The following is a 20,137-nucleotide window of genomic DNA, read 5'->3' as shown; positions in this document are numbered from 1 at the left end:
AGTGGCGGCTCCGAGTCCACCCCTGGCGCGCCGGTGCGGGCGGGAGGCGGGGAGCGCAGGGGCGGCGGCGGCGCAGCGGCAGCGAGCATGTGCTGCGCAGCCCAGTAACCAGGGACGACCGCGGCTACCGAGCGCCGGCGGCTGCGGCGCCCAGCCCCGCGCAACTCCGCGCCGTGGCCGCCTGCACCGCCAAGGCCTGGCCCTCGCCGCCCGGTCCCCGAGGCCCCTGGAGCAGCCAGCCGCGGTCGCGCAGCCCGCCGGAGCCCCGCGCACGGGACGCGCGGGCACAGCCAGACAAAGGCGCGGCCCCGGCCCGGCCCAGTCCGGCCTGCCGGCCTCCGCGCGCCCCGGCCCGACCCAGCCGCTCCCGCTGGGCGCCCCAAGCGGGTCCGGCCCGGGGAGCGGGGGCCGCGGCCGCCGAGCATGGGGAAATCCAACAGCAAGTTGAAGCCTGAAGTTGTGGAGGAGCTGACCAGAAAAACCTACTGTGAGTGAGCCCCGATCCCCGATCCCCCGTCGAGCCACGACCTTCCCTCCGCCCTTCCCGGCCGCGCCCCTGCCCCGCACCTGGCCCATTGTTCTACCCGCGCCCCCGCCCCCGGCCCTGGCAGGATGTCGCCTGTCAGCGTGCGCTAGGGACCATCCCAGGTCCTCAGGGCATCCCCAGCCCACCCGCGGCCCCCCTCCAGTTCTAAGGGCCCCGACTGTGCCAGGGCAGAGGGGGGGTGGTCCCGGGAGGGGGCGCCCGGGCGTAGTATGGCTCTGCTGCTTGGAGCGGGGTGGGTGGGTGATTCATGCCTAATGATGATGCTGCGGCTCCTGCCGCTGCTAGGTTGGCCTGTCGCCCCCTCCCTGGCAAATGTGACTGTGTGTTGGGTAGGAGAGGGGTGGTGAGACTGGTAGAGCACTCAGGCAGTGACGGCGGGGTCCAAGGGTCCTGGGCGCCCTCTTGGATGTATTCCCCGTGCCCTCTTTTCCTTGCGCCTGTCTGTTTGCCGCACCAGGAAATGGGTTTCTACAGCCGGATAAAGAAAGGTCTGTCCCATTCCACAGTCCTCTAGATCACTCCCAGGTGTGGCTTTCCACTTGCCCAACTTCACAGATCTCCTGTCTCTGCATCTCCAATGTCTCCTCCCCAGGGGTCCCCCTCCTAGCAGCCTCTCCAGGGTGGCCCTGCTCACCTAGGGCTCACTGCCATAGGTCCTGCCCACCCTCTTTTACCTGGGAAGCAGGAGATGGATGAGTGTGTGGAAGGGCCTCTGCCTCTGCCAGGCTGTTTGACGTGCAAGGCAGCAGTGGCCTGGTCTTGGGGTGGAAGCCCTGAAGTGGGTCCTCGGCAGCTTTGACTTAGCCATCTCTGCAGCTCCCGGAAAGACAGGCAGTTGACTGGCAGCTGGGTGTAGATGGAGGCTCTAGTCCAGTGCATGGCCTCTGCTCTCCCCCACCCCCATATTGGTCTTCCGGGGGGCACGTTTGCAGGTCTTGGCCAACCCAGTGCCCTAGCCCCATGCTCCTCACTCTGCATAGACTTAGAACAAAGGGGGCCTTACTGATTGGGCTCTCCTGGCCCCAGCCTGAGGAATTGGGGCATCAGGGAGGTCACATCCAGGAACTGCTCCTGGGGATGTGTCCCTCCCAGCCCAAGCCTCCCGCTCTCTCTTTCCAGAGTGGGTGGGTGGTCTTTTCTAGTTTGTTACTATTTATGAGGTTGACTGGACCCTCCAAGGTGTGGCCCACGGTTATTAGCAGTTTGTCTGTGGGTGGGACACCCCGGGACCCCAGGGTCTGGGGAGGGCAGAGGGCTCCATGGACTTCTCCAGAAATGGCATGCGGTGTACCAGGCTGTCTCCATGGTAGGAAGGCTGGAGGCATGTGAAGTCAGTGTCCTGCTTATTGAGTGTGTCATGCACCATTAACTTCGTCCTTAACATGACTGTACACCAACAACTCGGCATGTTCTAGGCACTACAGCTGTTCACAGAGAGGAAACGGGCTGAGAGAAGCGAGGTGGCATGCCTAGCCTGTCACAGCACTGGGAACGGCACCTGGGTATGTCCCTTCAGGGAGAGACCTCAGGCTTATAGCAAAGAGCCCTTCTGGGCTTCTCTTTCCCGTGCTGGCCATGCTGGTCCATGCTGGCCATGCTGGTCCATGCTGGTCCATGCTGGTGGGGTCTGGATTCAGAAGACCCAGACGGGTCAAGATCCTTTGCCAGCTCCATCTCTGCAGGGCTGCCCATCAACTTGAGGAGAATGGAGCCAGCAAAACTCTGTCCGGCTTGGGCTTGGTGGTACTCTGCTGAGCTTTTGTGATGTAGAGCAGTTTTGGTCAGGGCGCTTTTCCTCCACTAAGACCTTATTAGGGGAGGGGGATTCACTTGCCTCTGAACTGTCTCCCTGTGGAAGCCAGCTCCCTCCAGGCAGGCCTTTGTGTGGCCAACAGCCACCTCTCCCAGTGTGGGCACTTTTAACAGGTCTGCAGATCTTTGTGGAAGTAAACTCACCTCTTCAGGTAAAGCAGAGAGCGCCTGCAGCCTGTGGCAGGTCCCACTTGTACCTTTTCTTTCTCATGAGGTGTTAGCAATGTCTACTCCTTCTTCCGGGGGAATTCTGAGTAAGGAAGTCAAGAGAAGCATCACCCAGGAAGAAATCCCAAATGTCACCATCTCCCGAAGAGTGTACAAAGTCCCTGGTACTTGGGCAGCTCTTCCCTTAGGTCTGGGCTGAGCTCTGGGATTGGATCCTTAAAAGTGTGAATCGTGAGGCCAGAGGGATGGCTCAGAGCAAGCCTGAGGACCTGCGTTCACATCCAGTACCCACTTATGAAAGAGCCGGGTACGGCGCCTCATGTCTGCAGCTGGGAGGCAGACACAGAGGATCCTGGGATCTCACTGGCCAGCCAGTCTAGCTGAAATGGTGAGTTCTGGGTTCATTGAGAGACACTGCCTCAAACAATAAGGTGGAGGGGTTGGGATTATAGCTTGGTGCTAAGAATGAGCACCGCTATTTCTTAAAGACCAGAGTTCGATTCCCAGCACCCATGTCTATGGCTCACAACTGTCTGTAATTCAAGCTCAGTGTAAGCCCAAGTCTCTGGTCTCTGTGGGCTCTGCACTCACATGCACAACCCCTCTCCCCCACACATAATCAAAAAATAGAAACCTTTAAAAGTGAAATAATGTGGAGAGCCATAGGAGAAGACACTAGCATTGACCTCCGGCCTCTGTCTGCATTCACAAGGGTAGAGTGCATCTACACACACACACACACACACACACACACACACACACACACACACACACACAATGAACCAACACGTGGAATGAAAGTGAGATAATCATGTATTGATTTTGGTTCTTGGTTCTGGGGAGACGAAGAACCATAGCTCTGACTGATGCTGTGGGTCTCTGACAGTCCTGTACCACTGGGGGCCCAGTGATCCTGCCTGAGTCTATGCTGGGTACCATCCTGGGTGGTGTGGATCTACTACAGTTTGTGGTGTGTGTGTGTGTGTGTGTGTGTGTGTGTGTGTGTGTGTGTGTGGTGTGTGTGTGTGGTGTGTGTGTGTGTGTATGTGTGTGTATGTGTGTATGTGTGTGTGTAATGTGTGTGTATGTGTGGTGTGTGTGTGTGTGTGTGTGGTGTGTGTGTGTGTGTGTGTGTGGTATGTGTGTGTGTGTGTGTGTGTGTGTGTGTGTGTGTGTGTGTGTAAGCAGGGGAAGCGCTGAAGGCTCCGTGAGGACTTGACAGTACATCTGACTTCAGCCTGCCTGAAGATGACCATCTTTTCCACTAATGCCCTGGAACTTCCTATGTTCTTCCTGTGCAAAGAGATCATTTACCGACACAGTGTGTGCCCACCTTCACTGCAGTTTCCTCCATCTCTAAGGGCAGCAGGTTAGCAGAGGGGGAGACCCTCTGCCTCTGCCCCCGCCCCAGGCAGGACTCACAGACTGGCGTGACCAGCAGCAGGGACTCCGGGCGGTCTGCCTCACTGTCTTTGAGCTGATTGATGAGGCGGTTGCATCCCTGTATCAATCTGAGGGATATATCCTAGCTGAGCCTTGCTTTTCTCCCCTGCAAATGGGTATGGTCTTGGTAGTAGGAAGTGAGCAGGGGTGTAAATGTGGCCAGTGGAGTAAGTAGCTATATTCCCAAACATGTCGCTATTGCTTTGAATGCATTATTATTCACACCCTCTTCTCCTCCATTGCTGGGATGGAACCCAGGACCTCACACATAATAATCAAGTGCTCTATCAATGAGCCCCAGCCTCAGCTTCGAGCTTCGTTATGGACCAGCCTTAAGTCTTTTGTTCATGGTTTCATCTCTGCAGACAGCTCTTCCTGCGGTCCCAGTCTGTGTGCCTAGCCAAGCCACTCAGGATGGAGTGAGTTCTGAGCTATTTCCCCTGAGGCCCAGCAGGGTCCTGCTTTTACATGGCAGCCTACCACCTCACTTGGTCATGATGGAACTGCTCCAGTCTGCCACTCACTGCGTGCCCTCTGTGCTGGGCACACGGATAAGAAGGAACGGGAGACACAGGTCCTGCCTCCAGTGGAAACTGGCCAGGTGGCACACGAATCCTTTGTTCTAGTCTCAGTGCCTGCCTGCCAGGGGCAGAGATGCCTTTATCTTCCATGGTCTCTCCCCGTCCCACACTAGCGCTGTCTCCTTCCCGTTCGGGAGTTGGGGGAGGAGAGGTCACTTCTTGTCACTTGGTCAGTTTTAGCTTAGCCTTGACCTTGCCCGCCAACCTTGAGCCTCTTCTGCTTCTTCCCGGATATCCCGGCTGTTTCTAGCACATAGCAGATTAGGGAAGAGGGGATGAGTGTGCTCCGTGGCTGTGCAGCAGTGGATGGACACCATGGAGCCTGGGGTGGAGGGTCTGGCTGGGGTCAGGCTGAGAGCGGCAGGGAGTTACAGTTGGACTCTTGGGTTTCTGGTTTGGGGCTGTCCAGGGAGAGAGAAGTCTGCTGCATAGGATAAAGGGTGCTCCTGCTCAGTTACCTCTACCCAACTCTTACCAGTCAGAGAGAAGCCTCCAGGGAGGCAGTCTCTGCCATACATCTTGGGACAAATTCCAGAACTGGAGTGATGGCTCCATGGGGATGTGGTGGGCAGGTCATCCCTGCCCAGGAGAGGGAAGGACCAGAGAAAGGGGTTTCTGTTGTCCCTGGCCACCTTCCTTCCTTCACTGAGGGTGGGACAAAGCAGCAGGAGAAACTTAGGTGAGACTCAGTGCTGAGGTGAGTACCTTAATAGGACAATCCAGCTCTGCGGAGAGCAGGCGAGGTCCCCCACAGGTTCTGTGGCCTTGAGCTGGCTACAGATCTCCTCTGGGCCCCAGTGTATTTGCCTGTGACCCCTGTCTGCATGGCCGCATGGTTCCACAGCAAAAGACAATGCTTTGAGGGCCAGAAAGGGCATGGGGCCTCAAGGCAGCAGGGTCCCGGGGCAGGGTTAGGGCTCAGTAACCTAACTATTGGGAGGTTCTAGCCATTTCCTGTGGTAGGAAGAGACCCTCCCTCCTTCTCTGGAAAATGGGCTTCATGGTAAGTTGAGGAGGAGTCGGGGTACATGGAGGAGATAGTGTGGTACCTGGTGTCCAATGCTTCCCCGGGCAATCTCCAGTTACGGTTCTCCGCAGGCTCCGGGTGTATGCATCTGACTGGTCAGTGTAGGACTTGGGCCATGAAACCTGGGCTCTTCCCTGTCCCTGTCACCCACTGCTCTACGTGACATGTGACTGGCTCCTCCTGTCCCCTCCCCAGACAGCTCTCCCAACCCCAGGTGTTTCTGCAGGTCCTTGTCTCGGCAGCCCATACCATCTCAGGATTGAGCGCCCCCTGCTCCAGGTCCAGGTTTGAGGCCCTTGTGGCACAGGCTGTGGGGACACTGGGGGTGAGTGGGCCTCACTAGAGTCACCCTCAGGTCATAGACAGGAACTTGGATATTTTCCAAGATGGGTGGGGAGCCGTGGAAGGGAGGTGACAGAGTTGGGGGGCACTGTGAGGTTAGGTTTGGGAAGAGCATTCTTGGCTATAGTCCAAAAAATGAAGGAGGCAGTAATAGGAACCAAGGGAGATCATGGCAACGAACTCGGGGTGTCACTGGGGTGGTCTGACAGAGTCCAGGGGTACTTCAGAGGGGTGCTCAGAGGGACTCCATAGTCAGTCTTCACCATTCTATGGCTTTGGGGTTGTCTTCTTTTAATTTCTAACTTTAATTTTTTTGTTAATTCCATTATTAATTTTGTGTGCCTATATGGTGTGTGTGTGTGTGTGTGTGTGTGTGTGTGTGTGTGTGTGTGTTTAGGTCAGAGGACAAATTGGGAGTCAGTTCCCTTTTTCCACCATGTGGGTTCTGGGATTGAACTCAGGTCTCTAGTCTAGGGAGAAGAGCTTTTACCCACTCAGCTCTCCCACTGGCCTAAATCAGTTTTGTTTGTTTGCTTGTTTTTAATGTTGCAACATATGCATGCAACATGTGTCTATTTAATCCTCTGTTACTAGACAGCTAAATTGCTTCTACCCCATGATAGAGCTGCGATGAATATTTCTGTTTTGAGTCTTTATACATGGGCTGGGGATGTGGCTCAGTTGTTAGAGTCCTTGCCTAGTGAACCTGCATGAACACACACATGCGTATGCATGCATGTAGGTGCACACATACACCAGGGCCTTCAACCACATGGCCCCGAGAGTCTTCCAGATCAAAGATTCAGTTCTATTTAACAGTAATGAAGGAGATGAACTTGAGACCGCGAACTTCCTCTTTTCTTCCCCTGAGATTGGCAGCGATGGAAAGAGTCCAGCAGTGACAGCCAGTGCTGGTGAGGATGCAGCGAGGTGGCCCGCGCTCCCTCTGTTGCCGAAAAGGTGGTTAGAGCGCCCTTCTGGAAAGCAAGTCAGCCAGTTTGAACCCAAAGCCTTTCAAGCCAGGTGTGGAGGCGCATGCTGTAATTCTAGAACACTCCAGAGATGGAAGGAGGGGAAGTGAGACTTCAGAGTCAGCCCAGAATGCACAGGGAGACTTTGCTCAAAAGAAAAAAAAAAGCCTTTCAAAATATACCATGGCTTTAACTCCATAATCTCATTTTGGATTGTTTATCTTTAAGGAGAGACTTGTACAAATATCCATCCATCCATCCACCCATCCATCCACCCATCCACCCATCTTTGTGAGTTTTTGAGACAGTCTCATGTAGCTGAGGTTGGCCTAAAATTCACCATGTAGACAAGGATGTCCTTGAACTTCTAATCCTCCTGCCTCTCTCCCCAAAGGCTATGATTACAGCAAGCACCACCCTGCCCTGTTTATGTAGTGCTGGAGAAGGAACCCAGGGGTTTGCACATGCTAATCAGACACTCTGCCAACAGAATTATGTGCATGGTCCTCAAAGCCCTGATTTCTCAGTACCTCTCCAAAGTAAATGTGAGAGACCGTGGGCCCTGCACTCTTGCCAGGACACCTTCTTTTTGCCTGAATGTGTTGGGGTTTGGTGGGTGTGTCTTTGCTACTTCACCGAAGGCATCTGCTGTGCTTCGTTCTGAGAAGTTCTGTAAGGAAAAACCCAATGTTAATCGAAAGGAGTGTTCTGTGCCTGTCACTGAAGGTGTGTGTGTGTGTGTGTGTGTGTGTGTGTGTGTGTGTGTGTGTGTGTGTGTGTGTGCAGATATCTGCAGAGGCCAGAAGAGGGCATTGAATCCCTTAGAACTGAAGCTACAGCAATGTGAGCTGCCTGATATGGAAACTGGGAACCAAACCTGGGTCTTCTGCAAGGGTAATTCGTGCTCTTAGCCCCTGAGCCCTGTTCTGGGGTCTTAGCATCTCAGTATCCTCATCTGGGAGTTGAGATGACAACTCCCCAATAATGCAGGGGTGGTGGGGTTGGGAGTGTAGTGTTGGGTTTATCAGCTCTTCTTAGCCCCGCCCCCCTTTGCTCACCAAGGATGGTGGAGAATCTGGAAGCAACAGATGCTAGAATCTGTGGTGGCAGTGAGAGACCCATATGATGCATGTTCCTGTGGCCCAAACCATGCTCAGTGCTCAGGAGCATTCATCATCCACTCCTCCTGGGAGCCCTGTGTGTCCCTCTCGAAGATAAAGACAGGGATGCTTCGGGGTAGGGTAGGGACAGGACAAGAACCAACCTGTGGCTATAGTTTGGGCAGGTTTGAGCCTGGTCCCATCCAGCCTGGGGCTGAGTACTTAACACCCAGTCCATGTTAGTAGAAAGCTCCGAGAAGGCTCTGTGGGGGTGTGTGGGTTAAGCATGAGCATGTGTGGGCGCCTGTGGGGCTGTGTGGGTTAAGCATGAGCATGTGTGGGTGTCTGTGTGGGTGTTGCAGGCTGGATGGGGGCTGAGGGTCACATGTGCAAGCTCTGACTCAGGTGTGCATATTCTGACAAGGTCATGCCGTGTGTCAGGAGTGGGTGAGCCATCTCAGTCTGTGCATGAATACACATCGTGTCTGGGTGTGTATGCTGGGGGGTAGCTCTTTGCAGATTGTAAATGCAGATGGATCTGGGGGTGGTGGCTGGAGAGGGAGACCTCACATTGGCCATCTCAGCCAGTGGCTCTGGGACTGGGAAATATGGCTGCTTTTTCCTGGTCATCATTGGGGTCTAGCTGCTGGTGGACATGAGGGAGTGACACTTGGATGAATGATATAAAGGGGACTGATGTATTAGGGAAGAGCTTGGTGTCAGGAGTATTGACAGGGAGCAGATGTCACATATTATAATGTCACATATTGTCCCCCTCTCCCCATGGCTGAGAATGAGGACTGATGCCCATTTTACAGAAAATGTGAAGGAAGCCCAGGCAGGCTCAGGGGCATACCAAGGTCTTTTAGCCAGTTAGCATCAGTCTTGGGGCTCAGGCTAATCTCATCCCTGTGACCAAAACCAGGCCCTTTCCGTCATGATCTCTGAGCACAGGGTAGTGAGCGCCCGTGCCTGGAGTGGCAGACACTGGCCGAGTGTTCTGTATTGTAGGGTGGGCGTGAGGCCAGGCAGTGAGTAGGATGTCTTGCCTCCCGTGGATGTTTGAGCAACTTCTGCCTTGGCTCTGCAGGAAGGAGGCAGAGGTGAGGCCTCATGGGAGGGCGATCTTATCGGAAGTACTGGAGGTGTCTGGAGCGTGGTCAGGAGTGTGCAGGGACTGTTAATCACAGTCCCCAGCCTTCAGGGATCTCCCAACATCCCACCCCAAGGGAGGCAGATGAAGATAATGTACCTGGCTCTGGGATCTCATGGAGGCCTCCCAGCCTCTGAGCTTGAGAGTAGTGCTCCCCATTTTCCAGCATCTGCACTACGTGTGTGTGTGTGTGTGTGTGTGTGTGTGTGTGTGTGTGTGTGTGTGTGTGTGCTGATGATGATGGGTGCATGTGTGTGGAGGCCAGAGGCTGTTGTCATGTATCTTCCACCTTATCTTTTGAGTCAGGATCTCTCACTGACCTGGGAGCTCGCTGATTGGTTAGGCTGGCCGGCCAGTGAGCTCCAGGGATCTGCGCTCTCCTCAACTATAGTTGAGATTCACCTTCCCCAGCTCTTACGGTGCTGGCTCTCAGGTCCTCTAGCAGGCACTTGACTGACTGGGCTGTCTCCTCAGCCCCTTGTTCCTGCTTTTATGGCAGGTGGGGCTGGGAGATGAGATGTCCAAGGGTGAGATGGGGCCCAGAGTGCCCTTGAGTGATGCTTTACCCAGTGCTTGGCACAGCCTAGCTGCCTTAGGATGTGTCTTTGGATAAAGGAAGAGACCTAGTCCTCGTGGATGTGTGTGGATTCAGGGACACAGTGACAGAGTCTCCAGTGACCGTCAGCTCCTTAAGGCTTAGACCGTGTCTTGTGGCTTTTATTAGCTGTACAGCTGCTATGGGGCAGGCAGAGGCAGGCAGAGGCAGGCAGAGGCAGGTAGGCAGAGGCAGGCAGGCAGGTAGAGGCAGGCACAGGCAGGCAGAGGCAGGCAGGCAGAGGCAGGCAGGCAGAGGCAGGCAGAGGCAGGCACAGGCAGGCACAGGCAGGCACAGGCAGGCACAGGCAGGCAGGCAGAGGCAGGCAGAGGCAGGCAGAGGCAGGCAGAGGCAGGAAGGCAGGCAGAGGCAGGCAGAGGCAGGCAGAGGCAGGCAGGCAGGCAGAGGCAGGCAGAGGCAGGTAGGCAGAGGCAGGCAGAGGCAGGTAGGCAGAGGCAGGCAGAGGCAGGCAGAGGCAGGCAGGCAGAGGCAGGCAGAGGCAGGCAGGCAGAGGCAGGCAGAGGCAGGCAGGCACAGGCAGGCAGGCAGAGGCAGGCAGAGGCAGGCAGAGGCAGGCAGAGGCAGGCAGAGGCAGGCAGAGGCAGGCAGGCAGAGGCAGGTAGAGGCAGGCAGGCAGAGGCAGGCAGGCAGAGGCAGGCAGAGGCAGGCAGAGGCAGGCAGAGGCAGGCAGGCACAGGCAGGCAGAGGCAGGCAGGCAGAGGCAGGCAGGCAGAGGCAGGCAGAGGCAGGCACAGGCAGGCAGGCAGAGGCAGGCAGAGGCAGGCAGGCAGAGGCAGGCAGAGGCAGGCAGAGGCAGGCAGAGGCAGGCACAGGCAGGCAGGCAGAGGCAGGTAGAGGCAGGCAGAGGCAGGCAGAGGCAGGCACACGCAGGCACACGCAGGCACACGCAGGCACACGCAGGCACACGCAGGCAGGCACAGGCAGGCAGGCACAGGTGGGCACACGCAGGCAGGCACAGGCAGGCACAGGCAGGCAGGCAGGCAGGCGCAGGCAGGCAGGCAGGCGCAGGCAGGCACAGGCAGGCAGGCAGAGGCAGGCAGAGGCAGGCAGGCAGAGGCAGGCAGAGGCAGGCAGAGGCAGGCAGAGGCAGGCAGCAGGCAGGCAGCAGGCAGGCAGAGGCAGGCAGAGGCAGGCACTGGTAGGCAGAGGCAGGCAGAGGCAGGCAGAGGCAAGCAGTGGCAGACACAGGCAGGCAGGCACAGGCAGGCAGATATGGCTTCCATTGTCCCCATAAGCTTTCTAGACCTTTCTTTCTGGGCCTTTTCCTTTGATCCCACTTGGCCTGTACTGCTAGCCAGTGGTCCCTGGGAATTGCCAGGGGTGGGGGGCTGCGTGCAGCCAAGGCCTTGTATCTGGACACCCTTCTTAGAAGATCTCTGCCGTCCTGTCTGTCCTTTTGTCTGTATGGTGTGATGTCATATATCTCAGCTCTGGGCAGATCGATTATTCAGCTTTGCGGGTGGGGGGCTCTCCTGGTTTGAGGAGCACAGGTTGGGGGTCTGGGAAAGGGCTGGCTCTGACACGCCTGGCTTCCCACAGTGGCCCAGGAGCTGGTGGACTCAGAGCCCTGTGTTCTGGATTCCGGCGAGTGGAGGAATGTGACTCTGAGGAATGTTTAACCCGGGCAGAAATAGCACACTTTGCTTTCTTTATTTGGGGCTCCAGGTTTCAGCATAGGGTGCCACTGTTCTCTCACTCCAGCCTGGGGCCACAGCTGCCCAGGTCCCCCACGGCTCTGGCCTTTTGGGGACAGTGGCCTCTTTTTCCAGTTTTCTTTGATTGTTTTTATTTTTTAACCAAGAGTTGCTGTGGGAACCAGAAAATGGTTCGGACTTGGAAGCGCACAACAGGCCCTACTTCCTCTGCCCCTCAGCCTGCTCTTCTCTGCATCTTGGGGAGGGAGGCGCATGGAGCCATGCAGTCTGCCTGCTGTCTGTTGTCAGGGATTCCCTCCCCCAAGGCCAGCTTCAAATCTTTCTCCCAATTCCTACTGGGGAAATCAGCTCAGCCCTTTCCTGCAGAGCCCAGGAGCAATCTGTGCAATGGGCAAAGTGTCTGAGCCCTGCCTAGAAGGGTGGATGTGAAGACCCTAGTGAGGGGCCTGCCTGCCACTCTCTCCTGCTGGATCCTGGTGGCTTCACACATCCATGGAGGGAGCCACGCCCCTTGCAGGCGCCATACAGTGTCGGTGGATGAACTTTGAACCGTGCCTCGGATGCTCAGAGGAGTAGGCCACCTCCCTTGACCCATCCTCAGCGCTCACAGCTGGCACCAAGGCCCAGCGGCCCTACCTGCCGGTGTCTATCTTGGATGGGGTGGTGACAGTGTGTTTAACTCTCCTGCACTTGGCTATGAGCCACGAGGCTGAAGGCGGTGCCCTTTGCAGGCTCAGGTCTGTCTGTCCCGCCCCGCCCCACCACACATTTGTGGAGATGAATAGAAAAGCCAAGTAAACAGCCCATGGATGGGCTGGGCTTCTTCCAGTCCATCCTGAGCCTGCCTCACTACCCTGACTTGCACTTGCCCCTTTCTCCTGGGACCCCTTCTGGGTCTGGGGGCTCCAGGGCTTTAGCAGATTAGGCCTAGCGGAGAGCACAGTCCCCTGTGGCTGGGGAGACAGCCCCCCACTCATCCCTCCTTCCCGCCCTCCTGCACCTGCCTCTTGGTAGGAACTACAGCTCCCCTTCAGAGCAGGAGATGGGGCTATTTTTGGCACTGTGGGGGGAGGCAAATGCTTTCCTTCTGTTCAAAAATACATGGTGTGCACTGTGCAAACAGGGAGCTGGGCCTGCTCAACGCCTGTGCTCCTGGGCACTGGGCCTCTTGCCATGGTCCCAGAACCCTCTGGGGCTCTGTAGCCCACACAGACAACCAGGCAGGGGCACTATTATCTTCTGACTGCTTGTCATGGGGCCCTTGCTGGGCTCAAGGGGAACATGATCTTAATTAAAACTAGCAGCAGCCATCAAAATATAGAGGCTCCTGCTTTAGGGGCTCTGGCTGGGATGCCTCTTTTCCTGCATTGGAGGAGCCGAGGGTGCCACTAACAGTGCCCTAGGGCATTCTGGGAAGGATGCCCTGCAACTCTGGAAGGAAGGCAGGGGACCCTGGGCCCAGGGGGAGGCCCAGCTGGCTGAAGGGTTCCTGGGACTGCCTCTTTATTTCTCATTTCCTGGTCGAGAAAGTGGCCTCAGTTTACTCTGTGGTGCTGACACAAGCTGGCATTGACAGTTGGGTCTCTGGCCTACATGTCACTCATAACCTGGTGAAGAAACGGAAGTGAGTCTGGTTTAAATGTCAAGACAAGCCGTTGGTGTAATGGGGACCTACCTGGTCTCGGCACCCCGGGAGGGCTTAGGTGATGTCTCAGTTCAGCTCCTGTCTCGTGCATTCCTTTGCTGATGTGGGTAGCCCTGTGCAGGGGGGAGTAGGAGGCAGGGAGAGGAGATTCGGGCCAGAAGGTTTGTCTGGCAGCGGCTTCTGGTATGAAAGCATCGGGACTGGGCTACTCTGAGGGCCTGTAGCCAGGAGGTGGTTTGGGAGGAGGCAGACGCCGGTGGCTGGAGTTCTGTGCCGCACCCACCGAACGCTCCAAACTGGACAGGTGAGAGGGTGAGCTGCCGGGACGGAGACAAGCCCCGCTACATCTGCCTCTGAACTTTGCAGGTGTGCGTGTGTACACACGTGGAAACCACAGTGCCGGCTGGGTGTTTTCTCAGTTGCTCCCTAACTTATCTATCTATCTATCTATCTATCTATCTATCTATCTATCTATCTATCTATCTATCTAAGTGTTTCGAGACAGGGTTTCTCTGTGTAGCTTTGCACCTTTCCTGGAACTCGCTTTGTAGACCAGGCTGGCCTTGAACTCACAGAGATCCGCCTGACTCTGCCTCCCGAGTGCTGGGATTAAAGGCGTGCACCACCACCGCCCGGCTAACTTATTTGTTGAGACGGGCTCTCCTTGAGCCTGGAGCTCACCGATCTGCTAGACTGACCAGGGAGCCCCAAGGGCCCTTGATGCTTCTCCCCAGCGTTGGGATTGTAGACACACGCACCACACTTTTTACTGGGGGTCTGAAGCCAGGTCCTCATCCTTCGGGGCAAACACTTCGCCAATTGAGCCATCTCCCAAGCCTTCTTTTTCACTTCCTTCCTTCTCTCCCTCCCTCCTTCCTTCCTTTCTTGACAGCATCTCACGTAGCCCAGGTTGGCTTCAAACTCCCTGGGTAGCTGAGGATGACCTTGAACCTCTGATCCTCGTGCCTCTGAAGTGCCGGGGACCTAATCCAGGACCTTGCGCCTGCTAGGCCAGCACTCTGCTAACACCCCCAGTCTCCGGAGCTTCGGGTTCTTATCCACAGAAGGAGGGATGGTGGTCTCTGCCCCGGGAGGTGCCTGCTGAGCTTGGTGCACAGTGGCTAGCCCCCGCCCCGCCCTCCCCCCCCCCCCCCCGCCCTCCCCCCCCCCCCCGCCCTCCCCCCCCCCATTGAGAAGCAGCTTCGGAAACAGGTTGTAAAGTAGCTGGGGATACTCTAGCCTAGGAGATAAGGGACCAGCAGATGCTGTGGTCAAGGTCACAGCCTGACTTCTGGTGCTACATGCTTCTACCTGTGCCTCTGTACACGTCACTTTGACTGGTGGCTGACAGCAGCGACCCTCCTGCCCAGCCAGCTCAGGGTCCTCCAGTTCTCCAGCACTACAAGCTCGAGGTTGAGTCACTGGGGTGCCTCCTCTTTGGAGAGCAGGTCAGGGCCACGCCCCTACCCTGGCTCTTAAAGGGCCAGCTCCAGAAGCAGCGCTTGAGTACATTGTTTGCCTGGAACTGTGTATTCCAACCCTCCTGGCAAGATGCCTTGGAATTCATGCCCTAGAACTTTCCTGGGTCTCTGCTGGAGCTGGAGCTCAGGGGCTGCAGATGGGTTTCTAGAGCCGAGTCACTGAGTCCTGGGCAGGAGGGGAGAAGCGGGAGGAGCTGGCTGAGGGCAGGAGGAGCTGGCTGAGGGCAGGAGGAGCTGGCTGAAGGCAGGAGGAGCTGGCTGAAGGCAGGAGGAGCTGGCTGAAGGCAGGAGGAGCTGGCTGAAGGCAGGAGGAGCTGGCTGAGGGCAGGAGGAGCTGGCTGAGGGCAGGAGGAGCTGGCTGAAGGCAGGAGGAGCTGGCTGAAGGCAGGAGGAGCTGGCTGAGGGCAGGAGGAGCTGGCTGAGGGCAGGAGGAGCTGGCTGAAGGCAGGAGGAGCTGGCTGAAGGCAGGAGGAGCTGGCTGAGGGCAGGAGGAGCTGGCTGAGGGCAGGAGGAGCTGGCTGAGGGCAGGAGGAGCTGGCTGAGGGCGGGAGGAGCTGGCTGAGGGCAGGAGGAGCTGGCTGAGGGCGGGAGGAGCTGGCTGAGGGCAGGAGGAGCTGGCTGAGGGCAGGAGGAGCTGGCTGAGGGCGGGAGGAGCTGGCTGAGGGCGGGAGGAGCTGGCTGAGGGCGGGAGGAGCTGGCTGAGGGCGGGAGGAGCTGGCTGAAGGCAGGAGGAGCTGGCTGAAGGCAGGAGGAGCTGGCTGAGGGCAGGAGGAGCTGGCTGAAGGCAGGAGGAGCTGGCTGAGGGCAGGAGGAGCTGGCTGAGGGCAGGAGGAGCTGGCTGAGGGCAGGAGGAGCTGGCTGAAGGCAGGAGGAGCTGGCTGAGGGCAGGAGGAGCTGGCTGAGGGCAGGAGGAGCTGGCTGAGGGCAGGAGGAGCTGGCTGAGGGCAGGAGGAGCTGGCTGAGGGCAGGAGGAGCTGGCTGAGGGCAGGAGGAGCTGGCTGAGGGCAGGAGGAGCTGGCTGAAGGCAGGAGGAGCTGGCTGAAGGCAGGAGGAGCTGGCTGAGGGCAGGAGGAGCTGGCTGAGGGCAGGAGGAGCTGGCTGAGGGCAGGAGGAGCTGGCTGAGGGCAGGAGGAGCTGGCTGAAGGCAGGAGGAGCTGGCTGAGGGCAGGAGGAGCTGGCTGAGGGCAGGAGGAGCTGGCTGAGGGCAGGAGGAGCTGGCTGAGGGCGGGAGGAGCTGGCTGAGGGCGGGAGGAGCTGGCTGAGGGCGGGGCTGCTTCCCTCCCCAGCAGTGTCTATGCCAGTTTGGCCAGTTATCTCCTGGGTGGGGGCTTTGCATCCTTCTTTGGGGGGGTGTCTCATTTCGCCCCTCTCCTCTGTTCTGCAATGGGAATCCCTCACCACCCTTCCCCCACTCCTTTGCTGGGCTTCTTTGCTCCATGGGTTGTGATATCAGCAACCGTGACTGATCAGGCATGCCTGAGCTGCGGATGGTGACTAGCCCGGTGTGTCCCCATCCCAGGACGGAGGGAAGGGACCAGCAAGGCATGAACTGAAGTGGAAAGGTGGGCTGTGGGACAGGAGGGAGGTGGCCTGTGGGAGGGATGGGGGTGTCCAGGTCCTGCCCATAGGACCTGCGTGCTGCCGCTTCCCCTGTGGCTTCTGCGACACATTAATTAACAATGGCAGCAGTTGCTAATGCTTCTGGACACGTGTCATGTTCTCTCGGCCTGGACAGCAGCAGCCTCCTGTGGCTAAGGCTTTGTTCCAGTGGCCACCTGAGGCACCTCCTGTGCCCTGTGAGGTTTGAGCTGGGCAGACAGCTGCTTCTGACAGAGCCCCTCGGCTGTCCTCTGCCTGTCAGAGGACTGCTCTGTGCTTCTGGGTAAACCTCCACACTGCCTTGTCCCCCACCCTCCAGGCCAGGGTGGAATCCTGCTCTGCCTGCTTCCCTCCGCTCCTCAACCCCACTCCCATCTCAGACAGTCCCATGTAGCCCAGGCTGGCCTCCCACTTGCTATATGGCTTGACCCAAGTGCTGGGATCTCGGGCATGCACCGATTATGGTGCCGTCTTACAGGGTGCTGGGACTGAACTCACAGCTCTGTGCATGCCAGGCAGGCTCTCTGCCAAGTGAACTATGCCCCCACTTTCAGTTTGTCACTGTGATCTCTCCTTTCTTATCACGTGGGTGACTAGACAGCTGTACTTAGGTCTGTCCTGGTTATATGAGGGGCTTGGAGGACAGGAGCCCATGGGGGTCACTGCTGTGCCTCCAAAGCCCAGTTCAGAGTCTGACCTGCTGTGATTGTTTGATAGATGAAGAACTGAAAAATTCCATGTGTCTTAAGACCATTCTATCAGGGGGCTGGAGAGATGGTTCAGCAGTTAAGAGCATTGGCTGTTCTTCCAGAGGACCTGGGTTCAATTCCCAGCACCCACATGGCAGCTCACAGCTGTCTGTAACTCCAGTTCCAGGGGACATTACACCCACGACAAAACACCAATGAAAAAATTTTAAAAATATATTAAAAAAAAAAAAGACCATCCTATCAGGAAAGCATTACTACTCCCATTTTGCAGACGAGGAAACTGAGGTTCGGTTGCCCCAAAGTGACAAGTACAGAAAGAATGACCAAGTTTAGTGAAAGGTCCCTCTGAGAGCTGAATACTGTCTTGGTGCCTCTTGGCATGATCAATAGCATAGGCAGTCTGGGAAGCACTGTGGGGCCGAGCTGTATGAAAGCTGAAGAAGTGACCCCCACCCCCAGTGGGAGTCTGCAGGAAACACCCACACCGACATCTTCCTGAGGGCCACAGACGGTGGCGTTCATCCCCTAGAGGATCCCTTCTCTTGCAAGGTTCCCAGTCTGGTAGTGGAGAAGGCTTGGACCGGGGCCAGTTCCTGGGGCCACGTTTGTGTTGCTCATGTGTGTGTACATTGTGTGTGTACATTGTGTATGTGCATTGTGTGTGCATGTTCCGAAGAGAGAAGGACGGCGGGGGACATCACAGCAAGTACTCAGCAAGTACTGAGCACCTTCTGTGGGAACCTGTGTACTAAGCACCCACTGCATACCACCCAGTACTGTCCACCACCAGACAGGGGCACGCATGCCTGCTTGTTGGAGCTTGCAGCAATCTGGAAGACTAGGACTGGACATTCAGCAGCGGCAGAGCCATTTTTCAGGCTCCCTCCCCAAGGCCATGGCCGTTGGCATTTCTGCCTGTCTTTTTCTCACGTGTGCAGCTGGGGTAGGTTTTTTTTTTTTTTTTTTTGGTTTTTCGAGACAGGGTTTCTCTGTGTAGCTTTGCGCCTTTCCTGGAGCTCACTTGGTAGCCCAGGCTGGCCTCGAACTCACATGGGGTAGGTTTTTAACTCCCTGTTTCCAGAAAGAAAAGCTGAGACTCGGAGAAGTTAGTGGGTGCGTTCACTGTTATACCGTTGGACGTGGTCAAGACTGGACCTGAACTTGGGTTAGTCAGTGCAAGCAGCTGGACCAGCAGAAGCTGAGGGCCTTTGCTATACTGGAGAGTCCGTCTGGGCCAGGGATTTAGTACCCTATGAGTGGGAGCAGGTTCTGCATTACTGTTCTGGAAGTCATCACCTTTGAACAGTGACAAGAGACTACTATGGAAAATTCCACACCAGACCTCATGGGACGGGTTGCAGCAAAAACTTGGTTGCCCTAAAAATCCCGCACAAAACCACCCTCGGGTGGCATACAGAAGATGGTTATTGGGTTTTGATCTGAGGCCTCTCCCCGGGGATGTCTCATTATGAATATGCAAATTATCCCCTAATACAGAATAACCTCTAGATATATGGAACTTTGTTTGGGGGGGGGGGGTTTCAAGACAGAGTTTCTGTGTAACAGTCCAGGCTGTCATGGAACTCGATTTGTAGACCAGGCTGGCCTTGAACTCACAGAGATCTGCCTGCCTCTGCTTCCCAAGTGCTGCTGGGATTAAAGGCGTGCACCACCACCGCCCAGCAATATGTGGAACTTTTGATAAGGAATCCTAAACTCTGTGAGAGCTGGATCACATGTAAAGGAATCAGCTCCCAGCATGCACTTGGGGGAATGTGTCAAACACTTACTTTCTCCAGTATGTTCTGGGGTTCCATAGACCCTGCTACTGGTTCCACCTCCACTGCAGATGAATTTGGGCAGGTAGCTTCACCTTTGGGTGAGAGCATCAAGCTCTTTGCCTGACAGCATGATTCCGGTGTGTGCTAGCCTGGCATGTTGGGAGCTCCTCTTGGCTACTTCTTCTTACACCACTGCTGGAATCCACAAGGCAAAGTGTATCTTTCTGTAATTTGACTTCAGTTTGGGGGGGAAGTTTGTTTGGCTGACATAGAGATTAAAATCACTATGGTTTATGATCTTGTTTCTGGAGTGAAATAAAATCCACAAATGATAGGGCAGATAGTAACATTTATAGACATATTTGAGCCAGAATACAAACTTTGAATCAAAACTTGCCGTGTGTGTGTGTGTGTGTGTGTGTGTGTGTGTGTGTGTGTGTGTGTGTGTGTGCATACACATGTTGTGGTCAATAATCAGGTCTCTTTCTCAGCTCCTCTTCACTTTTTGAGACCAGGTCGCTCAATGAACCTGGAGCTCACTGATTGGCTAGACTGGCTGGCCAATGAGCGTCAAGGATCCTCCTCCCCGCCCTCCTCCCCAGCACTGGGATTTCATGCACTCTCTGTCACACCCAGTGACAGATCCTGGGGATCTGAACTCAGGCACCCATCTGAGCCATCCCTATCCCTCAAACCTTGCTTTTGATGGCTGCTTGGAGTCTCTCACCTCCAGGGTACCACCAGCCCTCTCTCCTCAGGGAGTCTGTGGGGAGCACCTTGAGGGAACTCTTGGACCCTTCAGTGCATGGCCCTCCTCCAGGGGGAAGCACTCTCCTGAACACTGCTATCCCTTCATCGGAGGCGGAACTGAGGCCCAGCATGGGGCTTGAGCCTGATGACTGGCTCTTCCAAGAAGGGCTGCTGTGGTGATGGCAAGCGCCCGCCCGTGTGCCCTGCTGGACAGTACCCCAAAGCCTCAGCCCCCCCCCCATTGCCACACAGCAGGTGCTCTCACCAGCCTGGGGCCTCACCAGGCTCTCCTTGGGTGTGACCACCCCAGGCTGAGGCCTTTGAGCCCGGGCATAGGACACAGGTTGCTGGGCCTCTGATTTGCTATGCCCTGCCACTGTGTATGGTTTTGGTGGCATGTGTTGCCTCTCGGGAGCCTCAGGGTTTTTTTACTCACAGTGGACTGTCAGTGAGGTCTTTCAACATGGGGTGGATGCAGTCCCTGAGCTCAGCCAATGGGAACAGCTGGGGCTCAGGAGATCCGAGGGACTAGGAGGGAAATGGGATTGAACTTGAGATTTGAATGGCTCTGAGCAGTCTCGCATCTGGGCTCCCTCTAGGGCCTGGCTCCTCTCCTTGACAGCAGCCGGAAGCTGTCTGCTTTAGTGTGTGCTAACACCATCACTTGGCTCTGCCAGCTGCATCTCCCACCTCCACCCAGCAGGCAATGAGAGCCTCACTGTTTTATTTGACACCACCACTTGTCACCAGAGCAAT

General features: G+C 56.4%; 1 protein-coding gene across 1 annotated transcript in view; it reads left to right on the top strand.

Annotated features, from left to right (window-relative positions):
- The first annotated feature begins 368 nt into the window (after positions 1 to 368).
- The window catches only part of Ncs1 (neuronal calcium sensor 1), a 54,810-nt gene continuing 35,041 nt past the window's right edge, over positions 369 to 20,137 (top strand). Inside the window, exon 1 of the mRNA XM_006983439.4 lies at positions 369 to 487. Coding sequence (XP_006983501.1) covers positions 424 to 487 — 64 coding nt within the window. The 5' untranslated portion in view covers positions 369 to 423. The remainder of the gene's footprint in view (positions 488 to 20,137) is intronic.

Source organism: Peromyscus maniculatus, chromosome 4 (genome assembly GCF_049852395.1).
Source record: "Peromyscus maniculatus bairdii isolate BWxNUB_F1_BW_parent chromosome 4, HU_Pman_BW_mat_3.1, whole genome shotgun sequence".
Classification (NCBI taxonomy): Eukaryota; Metazoa; Chordata; class Mammalia; order Rodentia; family Cricetidae; genus Peromyscus; species Peromyscus maniculatus.
Note: the sequence above shows the minus strand (reverse complement) of the source record. Positions and strands in the feature narration are given on the sequence as shown.